This window comes from Argiope bruennichi, chromosome 4 (assembly GCF_947563725.1).
Source record: "Argiope bruennichi chromosome 4, qqArgBrue1.1, whole genome shotgun sequence".
In the NCBI taxonomy this organism is placed as follows: Eukaryota; Metazoa; Arthropoda; class Arachnida; order Araneae; family Araneidae; genus Argiope; species Argiope bruennichi.
In genome coordinates, this window is record NC_079154.1 from 56,369,219 (window position 1) to 56,382,970 (window position 13,752).

General features: G+C 27.9%; 1 protein-coding gene across 1 annotated transcript; it reads left to right on the top strand.

Annotated features, from left to right (window-relative positions):
* Positions 1-1,614: 1,614 nt before the first annotated feature.
* LOC129966653 (uncharacterized) lies at positions 1,615-11,809 on the top strand. The gene is made up of 2 exons (XM_056081153.1): positions 1,615-1,866; positions 9,916-11,809. The coding sequence occupies exon 2, from the start codon at positions 9,924-9,926 to the stop codon at positions 10,785-10,787; it is 864 nt and encodes a 287-aa protein (XP_055937128.1). The 5' UTR covers positions 1,615-1,866; positions 9,916-9,923; the 3' UTR covers positions 10,788-11,809.
* The last annotated feature ends 1,943 nt before the right edge of the window (positions 11,810-13,752 follow it).

A 13,752-nucleotide genomic window follows, 5' to 3' on the forward strand; every position in this document is an offset into this window, starting at 1 on the left:
ATATAACTGTATATTTTGTATTTCAGATTTATGATAGAAATAAAGCAACTTTCAAAATTTTATCAAATGGTACAAAATTGCTATCAAAGAACTTATTATTTTTTTCTCAGATTTGAAATTTAATATTTAACTGGAATTTAAATACGCTAATTTATTTATTGATTTTTATACCAACATTTTTTATTTAAATTACCATTAATTTTACGTCGATATTAAATTGCTATTTGATTATATTTTTTAAATGTTTTTATTCTTGTCTTGTATAAGAAAAATGGGTGAAATTGCATGTAAAAAATCATTTGCATATAAATCCTATTAAGGTAAATGCGTTTTGATAGAAATTATTCCCTTTTTTCAAAAACTCCCTTGGGCTTTTTTTAAATTATCAATGATTATACATTGATACACTGTTAGAAAAATATCCTAGTTAATAACTATACTTATCACTAAGATATTCTTTCAAAAATTGAACTAAAATACAACCACAAATACTTAAGCGATTTTATACGATTAGGGGAATTATTGGCTAATTTCAACCTCCAACAACTAAGGAGTCTAAACATGAGAAGACTGAGCTGGTACTGTTTTCTTTATGAAATGGCTTTTAGCAATTCATAAATGAGCAAAACAAGTAATTTTCTTCAAATTAATGGAAAATCATTCATTCTGAATATGTAAATTTAGTTTCGTTACGTTTACTACAACATTCATATTATAAGAATTCAAACAATGAGTAAAATAAACTTGTTTTTCAAATAAAATTTAAAAAATAAAATAAACTTCCATTTGTATCAAAACACGAATGAAATTAATTTATTTCAATTGTAATATTTCAATATATTTGTGTAAAAATAGATTAAACTCATAATAAATGTTTAAAATACAATAAAAAATTATTTCATTTATTTATATTAATAAAAGAAACTGCATTTTTCTCCTCAAATTACTTTGTATTCATAGAAATGCATTTAGATTTAAAATAAAGATGCAGTGTAGCAAACGATAATTTCAAATGAAATAAAAAAAAGTACACTACACTTCATCCAAGTAGAAAGGAAAATTTATAAACTGATTTAGGTTGTCATACATGAATACATTATATTTCATTGTACTACCATTAACTGATTATAAAATCTCATGTTAATGTTTGAAATATTTGAAAAAATACATAATTTCGCGAGAATTCTTTTGCGTTTCGTCAATTAGCACAAATATTTCGTTTAAGTGAAGGAAACAAACCCTTTGCCTCTAAAGAGATTTTATCTCCCACACAAATATCCCAACTGATGGAAATAACTGATAATCAACAATAAGCTTCCGGCATTCAAACTCACACATATATTCCAAAAACCACATCCTTCCGCAATTGAATATTGAAATATGCGTTCTTAATAACCGAAACACAACATTCCCTTTTACATCAGAAACACTATAATGGGGAGAAAAAAAAAACACTTCCTTATTTTATCCGTTCAAAATAACCGAAAACAAAACTGCCATTTCCGAAAACGAGTCGGAAACTTCCTGTCGTTTGACGAAAATCTTCAACAAAAGTGAAAGCTATTAACATCCTGCTAGAAAGGAAAAATCTCCTTTCTTCAACTGTCACTGGAAATAATCTTGGTGCAGCGGATCATGATCCACTCCTGATTGGGTGGATGGGGAAAACAACAAAAAGAGAAAAAAAATGTTCCAGTCTTCCTCGTGAAGTAAGATCCCTGCACGGTAGTCATTTTTATTTGCTTTTTCCGTCTTCTAAATGGGACTTAAGAACTTCTCACGAGGAATAACTGTCATTCTGTGTGCGGACTCTCTTGAGGTATCGGCGATTTTGGGCAGTTTGTGACTAAATAATACATACAACGGGTAAGCTAATTTACCAAGTGGATATTCCAATTTCTTTATTGATATGGGATATGTTTAGGTCGTAATTAAATATTTGTTATAGTTTGAATTCGAAGCCCCTGAACATGAAAATGCTTTAAAAATATAAGATTAAGATTATTATATATTATCTAAAATACCAATTTGAAAAAAAAATTAATGTAAAGAACAGAAATTTATTCTTTCATATACGTATAGTTTCGAATTATGATAAAATTTAAAATCTGGATACTCTCAAAAAAACTATTTCTGATTAAAAATTTCTATAATTCCTATAATTCAATAGAAAATATTTCTATTTTGTGCAATTTAATTTAACTTTTATTGAATTTATTAAAGAAAATGCCTTCTTTATTATTATGCAGATTTCGGCATTATGTACATAGTTGTTAATCAAATTTTATATTTTTTTCATTCACAATATAATTTAGATCAATGTTGATTATTCCATATTTTGAAAAAAGAATTTTGATAATTTATTTACTTATATATGCGATTAATAAATGAAAAATTAATCATTTTAAAATTATTGTGATTAAATTTAATTTTAAATTTATTTATTTCAAAGATTTCATATTATTTTTACAATATATTAAGTCTTAAAATAATTATTTTTTATCATAATTCAAACTAATTTCTGCTTTATTTGCACTGTTCTGAATATGTCATTCTCCATTAACGATGAAAACTTTGTATAATGTACCTATAATACTTTTATCGTTTAATTTCATTTAGAGAATATTAAAGTTAATTTTATTCATAAGATATTCTACTCTGGCTTTTTTTGGCTAGTTAAAACTTTATTTTTCATAAATTTCCAACCAATTTATGACCTTAAACAGCTATGCTTAATTGTGTATTGAAATTAATTATATAATGGAAGTAAGAAATTATACCAAATATTAAAAATCCCCATTAAATTTGACGAAACTTTTCAGTTTTATTTATGACGAATGCATGTAAAATTCTAAAAGACGTCAATGCCCAACATAACTTTGTATCCATTTTAATGAGAAAATTTAATGCGTTTTGATCAATTATTCAGAGACAAATCATAAATTTCTTATAGTCCAAAAAAATTTCGTAAATTAAAGATTATAAATTATTATAATGCACATTTTAAACTTTTAAAATTAAAATATCAGAATGTGATACAATTCCTCAACTTCATGAGATTTCTTTTTCTGCCAAAAAAATCGAGGCTTATTTTAAATTAAAATTATATGTAGCGTTCCCAAATATGTTTAAATACTTTCGCTGTATTTTAAACTGTTATTGATTATATTCTAAAACTGGAATTTTTGGAATTTTTTTAGTTAAAAAAATCTAAGCATTTAATAAAGTATTTTAAATATTATTCAATCGAACAATCAATCGAATTTTGTTTACTCATGGCATTTTGTGGAAAATAAATTTTATTAACCTTTTGAAAATTTGTTTTTAAAATCAATTGGTTTAAAGAAAAAAAGTGCTACGAATCCTGAGAAAAGTGTTTGACAATAATTCATACAACTTTCTGTATAAGATATTAATCTTGATAAAAAGAAATTAATAATTCAAGTAAATCTTGCTCTAAATATAAAAAATATAGTAATTAAATTTTTGATAAACAATTAAAATGAAACAAGTTTATAAAAAAATCCCTTATATCACGATTTTTTTTTTGAAAATTCAAATAAATTGCTTATAAATAAACACTAATGTTTCTAATGATAATTATTATTTGTTATTTATGTTTGAATTTCTTTCACTCAGAGAAAAAGAGGTATTAATAAGCCAAAGTGGGAATTTTCATGATAAATTTATAATTTTTTAATACTTTTTTATATTTAAAGCTAAGTGAAAATTATATGGCATTTTGTACAAACATTTATTTTTATCATTTACAGGAAAATCATAATTTAAAAAAATTTCAAATAATAAATTGTATGCTCAAAAGGCTTTAGATCTTAATTTAAGGCGACAAATTTTTAGAGCAATTTTTGAAAATTACCTACATTGATTTATCTTTTTAATCCGACATATCATTATTTTTTGCAGGATTCAAATGTTATCTAATAATATAAATATAAATGACAAAAAATGTCGACCCCAACATATTGATAAAAAAAATTCTATAAAAAAAGTCTATTTTTCAAAAAGTTATCAAATAATGTATAGAAATGTGATTTTTTTAAAAGAATTATTTTTAAATTTACTGGTTTATTTTTCTGATTCAATCATTTATGGTTTTCTCTTTTTAGCTGTTTTCTATATAAATTTTGAAATAATAATTTTCAATGTATAAGATGTCAGTATTTTTGTACAGAAGCAGTAATAGTTATTTCAGAATAAATCCTTATTACTGAATTTCAGCAGTAACCCTGCAGGGCTATATTATTGCTAGGAAAATTTCTTGAAAATCTGAAAAATAATTTAAGATTTTTAATGTGCTTCACATTTTCTTTTATTAATTATTATCTCTACAAAATTATCTCTAAAAATTATCGTCATTATCTCTTCAAAAATAAAATAAACAATTTTTTTATCTTTTTGTTTCATATGGTTAGTTCCATTTCTTAAAAGTATATGGAAAACTATAAGAATTAATAGTTTCATTCTTTATTGAAAAAATAAAAATTAATTCCTTATAGTTTTGCTTAAAACTCCATAAAAACCTTTTTATATCCGTTGAATTATACATTAAAACAAAAAATGAAATTATCTTCCAATTACACCAGGGCCGCTATGGCTTCATGAAAGAGTATCACTTACAGGATCTGAGGAATCGAACTAAAATCCAGCGTCTACCAAGATTAGTCTTGCATGTGAGCTTTATGCACTTTAACTAACAACTGTTATTGTAGAGCAAATAACCATGCATTGATATCAAATGAAAAGCAGAGTATCACCTCAAATTCTTTTTTCACCTCGAATCAAGATCCTGCGATTGTCTCATCGTAGATCTTGGCTAAATTCGAAAATGCACACCAAGTTCTTCTTTTCAACAGCAGTCAAATCAAACAAAATATATTTTTTTGTCAAAACAATTATTTGGGGCCGCGGTGGCCTGGTGGTAAGGTATCAGCTTCGGAACCGGAGGGTTTCAGGTTCGCGACCCGATTCCACCGAAGAACCGTCGTGTAAGGGGGTCTGTTGCACGTTAAATCCGTCATGACCAAACGTGCTCCCGCTGGTGTGGTGTGGAGAGAGGGGTGCCAGCTCAGGTGTCGTCCTCGTCATGTGACCGCGATTCAGAATTACGAGGTCTGTTCCAAAATAGCCCTAGTGCTGCTTTAAAACGGGACGTTAATGTAACTAAACCCAACCAAAACAATTATTTCTGAATCGACATCTACACCATACTAGAATGATAGCAACTGCAATTCAAAAAGTAATGAGCATCACATACATTCAGCTCCATATTGTATTAAATACGTCGGTTACTTTTAGCCCTTAAAGCTTCATTTAAGGAACGTAAAGGAAATAATACGTTGTTTTTTAATAGTGGAGATGCTTTTCTTTAAAAAATTGGGTTTAGAATGAAATAATTAAAAAGGATCTCGCATAAAATTCAAAAAATCTGTAGCCACTCATAGAGATTAATTTGACATCGATTCATATTACGGACAGATTGAATCTCAAAATATTATTTAAAACAAAGACAGTTAAAGAAATAGAAACGCTTTTCCTCTTTTTCAAGTAACTAAGATATAAGATTGCGGCGTCTGTTTACAACCAATAAGGATATAAGTGCTATCTTATCCTATTGTCGATAAATTCAGCCATCATATAAAGGATGATACAATAAATCAAATAGCAAGACTTTCGACAAGGTGATTAGAGAAATGGTAGATTAGTTACGATTCCGATGTGAAATGAAAGATATTGCACTTTCACTTGCCAATATGCAAGAAAAAAGCACAAACGATACCACATCTATACCGACTACAAGGAAAAAATTAACTCTGGCAATTTGGAACAATGCGAAAGTGGCAATGTAATGTACTTCTCAAAGTGGTGTCCTTGTCATCTGACTGAAGTTCAAATTTAACAGTTCTGATCCCAATAGTCACAGCGTAGTTTTAATAAATCAAATATTCCTAAGAGAATTCCTAATTTGAGAATAACCTCAATTATCTCTTGTTTCGGCGAGTACACAAACATTACAATGTCATTTCAAATGAAATCAACAAAGAATTTGTCACAAAACAAGCAATCAATCGTAATTGTATAGTCCTCATTTCACTGGCATCATTTTCTAACGACATATTGATGCCGTTAATGGTTATTTGATGATCATTTTATGCATAAAGTTCTTTTAGAAATCATCAGTGAAAGCATCGTGAGACACGAACCTTTGACAAAATATTCCGAGTAATGAATGAATGTCGCGAGGTAGGTGACATTCTTTTTCCAGTCGATTTACATTATTTTATACAATTAGAAACAAATCTTGTGTATGAAATTTCAATAATAAAAATTTCCAACTAGATAAAACAAAATCAGAAATAATATTAAACATTTTCTAATTTTTTTTAAAAAAAAATCGCGTTTTTTAAGCATTTTTGACTTGCAAAACGTAAACAACTAAAGGATTCAATGTAAGCATATGCCATCAAAAGCACATAAGAAGTGAATTTTTCTTACCACAATTACTGGCGTTACTATATTTATCTTATAAAATAATGTAAGATTTCCTAAGATAAAATAACTTATCATACACAATTTATCGCTATTTTTCTGAATTAAAGATCAAATGACACTGTTATTTGTTCGGTCAGAATTAAAATATCATTAAAATTAAATTAAAATCGTAGGAGTGTCCAAGTCCGATTAAAAAAAACTATAGAATTTGGAAAAAGAATACCGTGAAAAATTGCTAAAAATAAGCATGGATGACAGTCAGATAGTTGCTAACATAAGCATAAATCAATTCTCGTTGTATAATTGTTCAATCAAAATCATTATGTATATTAATTATGAATTTAAAATGACTTAGCCTCAATAGGTATGGATAAATGTTATGAGAACACATCATTGTCTATTTGTCCAAAGTATATGAAGTAAAGTAAGGCAAATTATTCCAAGTTTTAAAATGAAAGGCCGTGGTGGCCTGGTGGTAAGGTCTCGGCTTGTGAGAAGTAGGGTTTCAAGTTCGAGACCCGATTCCACCGAAGAACCGTCGTGTAAGGGGGTCTGTAGCACTTTAAATCCGTTATGCCAAACGTCCTTCCGCTGGTGTGGTGTGGAGACGGGGGTGTCAGCTCAGGTGTCCTCCTCGTCATCTGACCGCGATTCAAAATTGCGAAGTCCGTCCCAAAATAGCCCTAGTGTTGCTTTACAACGGGACTTTAATATAATTAAACTAAACTAAATCCAAGATTTAAAAAAATCATCCTTTCACCACACATTTTTTTAAGCATTTCGTGAGATTGAAGGTTTAGTACGTGACTAACAACAAAACGTGTGACTATACATAATAAAAGTTTATAATCTACTTATTCTTTCAGCATAGCTTATTTCAGTTCAGCCATATTTTTCAAAAAATTCATCATCTAAAGCGATTTATAAAACTATTGAATTGGTTTCAAAATTTACTAAGTATTTATGTTTCTCAGGTTTCTATTCATTTTTCTTTTTTTAAGAGATCGCTCTAAGCGTTTCAGCACGAAAGTTATATTACCTAAGAACGACTAATGAAGAATACAAATTTTATTTAAAAATTAATAAAAATTAAAAATGTATTTATTAAATAGTTACAACACAATCACAAAGAGATCTGGAGTGACTCTCAGTTTATTAATTTTTAAAGCAATTGTTTAAAGCAATTAAACCAATTGTTTCGTCTTACTGGGGGCTGCTAGAGATCTAACTAAAATATATTGTTAAAAAAAACAAAGAAAAAGTTAAATTAAATTTAGATTTTTTTTTAGTCTAAAGTTGCAATAGAGCGATTGAAAATAAGCATAGTAATTTGAATAGAAAATGAACGTATAAAATAGCCAATTATTCTCTTGATTTCAGTACCAAACCATGCAAAATATAAAATTTTGACTAATCTTTATACCGAGAATCTTGTCTCTAGTCATATTTAACCACGACCACTGCTCACATACAGAGTAAATTCCCCACAGAATTAAGATCTCAGTCAATGATCCGCCTTTCATGAGGTTGCAAAATTATCATCAAGCTAATGCTCCGAAAACATTTTCTAACTGCTAGCTTTATTATATTTTTTCAGAGCTTTTATTTCAAAATTTACATTGCCCTTTTTAAAAACTGGGAAATTTCTTGATATTAAAAATTTAAGAGAATTTATGCCATTCAAATGATCAATTTATTGTAATTGACGAAGAAAATTGTAATTAATTAATCACTTGAAAAGTATAAATTCTCCTAAAGTTTTAATATCATAAAAAGTTTAAAATTAATTTCCTCTATCTGTCGCTGATAAAGTAGCATAAAAATGAGCTAAAAGTATTTTATCTTATAACATTTAAGTTGTATCAGCAGTAATTCAATTTTAAACAAATATGTTATTTTTACATTTTCAGTTATACATTATTCTTTTATGTAAAGCGTGAAATTTCAACTAATACTCTAAAAATTGTAGATATATCGTTTTCTTACTGGTATGGTAACCAAGTTTGAGATTCGTAAAGAAAAATCTGCAAGTACCAGATCTATAATTTCTGGGGCTAGCACACTAAAATCCATCAGATATACTTCAGCAGACGAAGTTTCATTATTTGACCAACGATTTAGAATTTCCAAATTCATCCTAAAATAGCTCTAGGGTAGCTTAAAAAATTGCTAATTAATCCTTATCCATACTTAAATTCTCATTTGAACTATAATTTAATTTTTTAAAATAAATTTTTCAAATGGGTTTGTTCAACTTTACTAAGAATAAAAAAAAGTGCATCGCAGTCTCTTCCCGAATGTTAGATACTTACATTGTAAGATATCCAAATACCCTTTCCTTTTATTACTAAACACCATCAAAAAAGCCGCTTTCTTTCCATCAAGAGGATAATCTATTGACTAATCACTAAATTCCTCTCCTTTTTTCCTAATTAAACATGATTAGTCGTGTAACTGAATACTTTAATGCTCTTAACATTGCCTCTCAAAAGCATTGTAAGAAACAGCTGGTGAGAATTTTTGTTGTTCAGTGCAGTGGCAAATTCTTAAATCTTTCAACTGAAGCAAATACTTTGAATTGACCGATCAATTTGAGTTTCACTGCTCTGTGAGAAAGTAAATCTGGCAATAATGTCTTTATTTTTTCTCTTTAAATAGAGAAACATTAAGAGAGAGAGAGATTCACGCACTGTTGCTTACATTTTTACTAAAATCAGTCTATATCAATTTTCATGCAGTAAATATATGTTTTGAAGAATTGAAGAATAATGTCTGAAGAATTTAGAAATTTCTTTGTATTCTATGAAAACAACATAGAAAATGTTGCTCCTGTTATTTGATTGTTTAATCAAATTTAATTTTTTACTATTACTATCCTTCACGGCTTTATTTTGATATTTTCTAGTCGTATTTTGTAAATATTGGTGAAAATTTATGACACATAATTATAAAATTATTATAAAATTATCCTTTCATTATTTTTTACTTTAACTTTTAATAAATTCTTTAATACGACTAACAATGGAATCTTTCTAAAGTCTTTAAAAATAGAAATAATCAAATCTTAAATATTTCTTTTTTAATATTTTAAATCCATGTTTTGACAATATTGTTGAAAATTTACGAGACACATAAATACAAAAATTGTTTAAAATATTATTCTTTTAATATTTTTATATTATTTTGTAATAAATTCTTTAATACGATGTGTAATAGAATCTTTCAAAAGCCTTTCAAAATAAAAATAATCAAATCTTAATGCATCCTAAATAACTTATCATAAAGTAACTGAAATTATTTAAATATGTTTTTAAAAAATATGATTATTATTTTAACATAATGGAAATTGTTATTTGTGTAAATCCTTAACAATTATACATGAATTTCATTCTTTTTTTCTTTTAGGAAGCAGCATGATTTTGAAAAACAAATCTTGGGGAATAATATTAATATTTATCCAATTGTTCTGTGTTTTAACACCATCTAATGCTATCTTTGAGATGTTTGGTGGAGGTGGCGGTGGAGGAGGAGGTAGTGATGTGGCCGAAATTCTTGCTGCAGGACTTATCACCACTATGCTAATGGAAGATTTCCACAACATGGGAGGTGGAGGTGGTGGAGGTACTCAAGGAAGATCTGTTTTTAATCCTGTTCGCCAGTTTATTGGAGGATACAGTATGAGGGCGCCTCCTCCAGTCCATCATTACCAGCCAATGATTGCACCTCGAAGACCTATGATGCATCCAGCTGGACCAATGGTTGCTCCCACAGCACCTATACCTAGAAGACCTGTGATGCACCCGTACATGATGGCAATGATGCATCGACATCAACAATATATGATGCATCAGGCATTGATGCAACAAGCACGCCAGCAAATGCTTGCAACAGCGTGGAATAATGAATACAGAATGAATAACAGACCTTATGCCTCGGAAACCGTCATAAATTCCTATGTCCCAGTCTTGCCAACTTTTGGTGAAATATTAAGTGACGAAGGCACTCTTTCAGCAGCAATATTATTAAACTCGGACCTTCTTGACTCTGACGATGAAGAAGAACAGGAGCGAGAAGAAGAAGAAGACGAAGAAGGAGAAGAAGTGGAAATGGTGAGGGAAGAAGAACCCAAAGAACAAGAAAAACAGACTAAAACTCCCAAATCCACATCTTCGGAAGAGTTTGAAGTTGCTTCCAGCGATCATGAAACACATTACATTTTACCCCGAATCATGAAACACATCGTTCAAAGAATATTGAGAAGAGTAGAACATCATTAAAATTATTTTCATTATCATTAATAAATCATTCTAGTAACATCGGAATACGAGAATTAACTGAAGAATCATTTGAATAACTTCTATTTCAATTTAGAAGCTAGTTTAAATTATTCTTCTTTCATTCCATCTATGTCATTTTCTTAAATGAGGAATAACCTTTTGAAGATTTTTGGCACAGTAAATTTTAGAATCACAGAAATAATGGCGTTTAAAGAGTGGTCATTATTTCTTTTAAAATGTTTTTCTAATTAAAACATATTAAGTTAAAGAATTCGAATTCTTGAAACTTCCTAAGTCTCCAGACCCACCAATTCAATTGTCAGCGAAATTTTGCCGATCCTGGATATGGCATGCAAGCATAGCCTTAAAAAGCATCCATGGCATTGTAAATAAAAGAAGGTATTCAACATCCGCTGGCGGCAACTATTTTATAAATCCGCTATTATTTAGGCATATCTCCAAGGCATCATTTGATTGCTACAATTAAAAAGAAAAGATATTTTTATTAAATAATTTTAAAATTTTACTGAAAAATATTATTATTTTACAACTTAACAATAACGCGACTAACAATTCCTAGGTATTTAATACAATTTGTTTTTGATCTCTTCCTTCAATACATCTAGACTAATAACTTTCAAACATTTCTATTCACTATGTACTTTAAAATTAAAATGGCAAATATTCCCCAGGTTCATAAGCTTTCTTAAACCGCTTCTCATGTTAAAAATGTTATTTGGAAAAAAATTTCAGTCTTTACAAAGTGTAAATCATTTCTTCGGTCAATATTTATAAACATTCTTTTAAATTTCAAAAAAAAAATCTCTCTTCTTTTACATTATAACTTTTACCACATTTACATGAATACAGAGTCTCGACGCATTAGATATTAGTAAAATTCAAAAAATTTTATTCTTGATTGTTAAAAATACATTTTAAGAATTCTCAAAAATTTATCTGCTTTTATTTCAAAAATTTAAACAATCTAAATATTGTTGAATTATTTTGTTTTGATAATAAGTATCCATGTATGGCATTTCGTGAATATATTTCACGATATTACTTGTTTTTGACTATTTTAGAAAATCAAAATGTTAAAAAATAGGCTTCTTACCATTTAATTATAGTGTAAATATGTAAATATGTGAAAAAAATGTTTTATTAAAATATGTTTTGATTCCAAATGTATTTGTGTCTTCTTACTTTCAAACGAAATATCACAAAAGTAAAACATATTTTTAAATGCCTTGTATATATACCGTGTGTTTCTCCTAACTATTTACATTTCCAGAATTTAATTATTCTAATTAATAGCTTCACATGGTAAGATTTCTTTGCGCATTTTTAATATCATTATCTATCAGAAAACATTCTCTCAAATCAAATGATGAAATTTGTTTGGTTATGACATTCATCGATTATTGACATTTAGAAATACTTTAATTGAAATGCTTTTAATTAAAACTCGTAGATTATTAGAAATTTATTCATTTATTATTGATAGAAATAAAAAACCATTTATACATCTTACACGGAATAAGACATAAAGCGATGAATAATTAAATTGATATGTAATCGTAATTGTAATAAACTGCTTTGGTTATTACAAATTTAATACTTCTATAAAAAATTAAATAATTAAAAACAGGGTATTTTATGAAGATTACTGTGAATACTACCAAAAACCCTCAAAGTTTCTTTCAATTACAATAGAATATACATCCTGTTTATTAAAAACCGGGGTTCTACCTTTGGTTAGGGGCTGCTCACCCATCATCCATGTATTTAAAATAATAGACGAAACAAAGGGACGTTTCATTCATTCACAAGCACGTACCGATTTTGTCCATTTTTATTTAAATGAAATCAATATCATTAGTGCTTATATGAAGGTCATACGAACTTCAAATCAATGATGCCCTTCTCTAACCACAATTGATTTCCGGCAGATATTTCAATGGCATTATTTTACTCTTGGGAGGGGGAGGGAAATGTTAACATTCGATAGTCATAACCGATGAATAAAATATGTAATGTACCAATTTTGCAAATTTTTATTTTGTATGAAAGCTCACAATTGCCAAACGCATGATCTCGGAGCATCTGTAGCTTCCACCACCTCCAAAATTATGAATAATATGAAAAAAAAAAAAAATAGAAATATTATGGAATATAATATTATTAGAATTATATATAATATTATAGAATAGAATTATATATATTATTATAGAATTTTAATAATGCAAAATAAAAGGGAGAGCTTTTATCTTGAAAATTAGACCAATTTCGCCTTTTTTTTTTTTTTTTTTTTTTTTTTTGTCTTACATAGTTTTACATCTTTACAAGCATAGATAACCAATCAGAACGCTCCATAATTATTGTAAAATTTTTATTTATTTTTTATTGTGGTTATAATTTGCTATGTTAAGGGTAATTCATCCATGGCGAAAATTATTCTTATTAATACTTGCCGCTTTAGGCGGCCATATTAATTTCATTAATATATTAATTGATATTAATATTAATTCTATTAATATCTATTCGGCGTCTATATTAATTAAAATTTAATAATATTATAACTTTAATAATACAAAATAAGAGAGAGAGAGAGCGCCTCTGCCTTAACATTTAAACCAAAATCGTTTTTTTTTTGTCCCAATTGATTACGCTTCTTCAGATAGATAACCAATCAGAAGGCGCTATCATTTTCAGGTAGTCGTAATTTAAAATAGGATGCTTTATTTCGTTTTGTTAAGATAAATTTTATCAAAATTTGTCGACATGCTTATATTAATGTTATTATATGACTGCCAAAATCGGCAAGTATTAATAAGAATAATTTTTGTCATAAATGTCATAATCTCTGGGCACAGCAAAATTATAGTCACAATAAATTAAAAGTAAAAATTTCACAATAATGATGGAGCATTCTCATTTCTTACCTATATTTTAAAGTTAGCTAAAT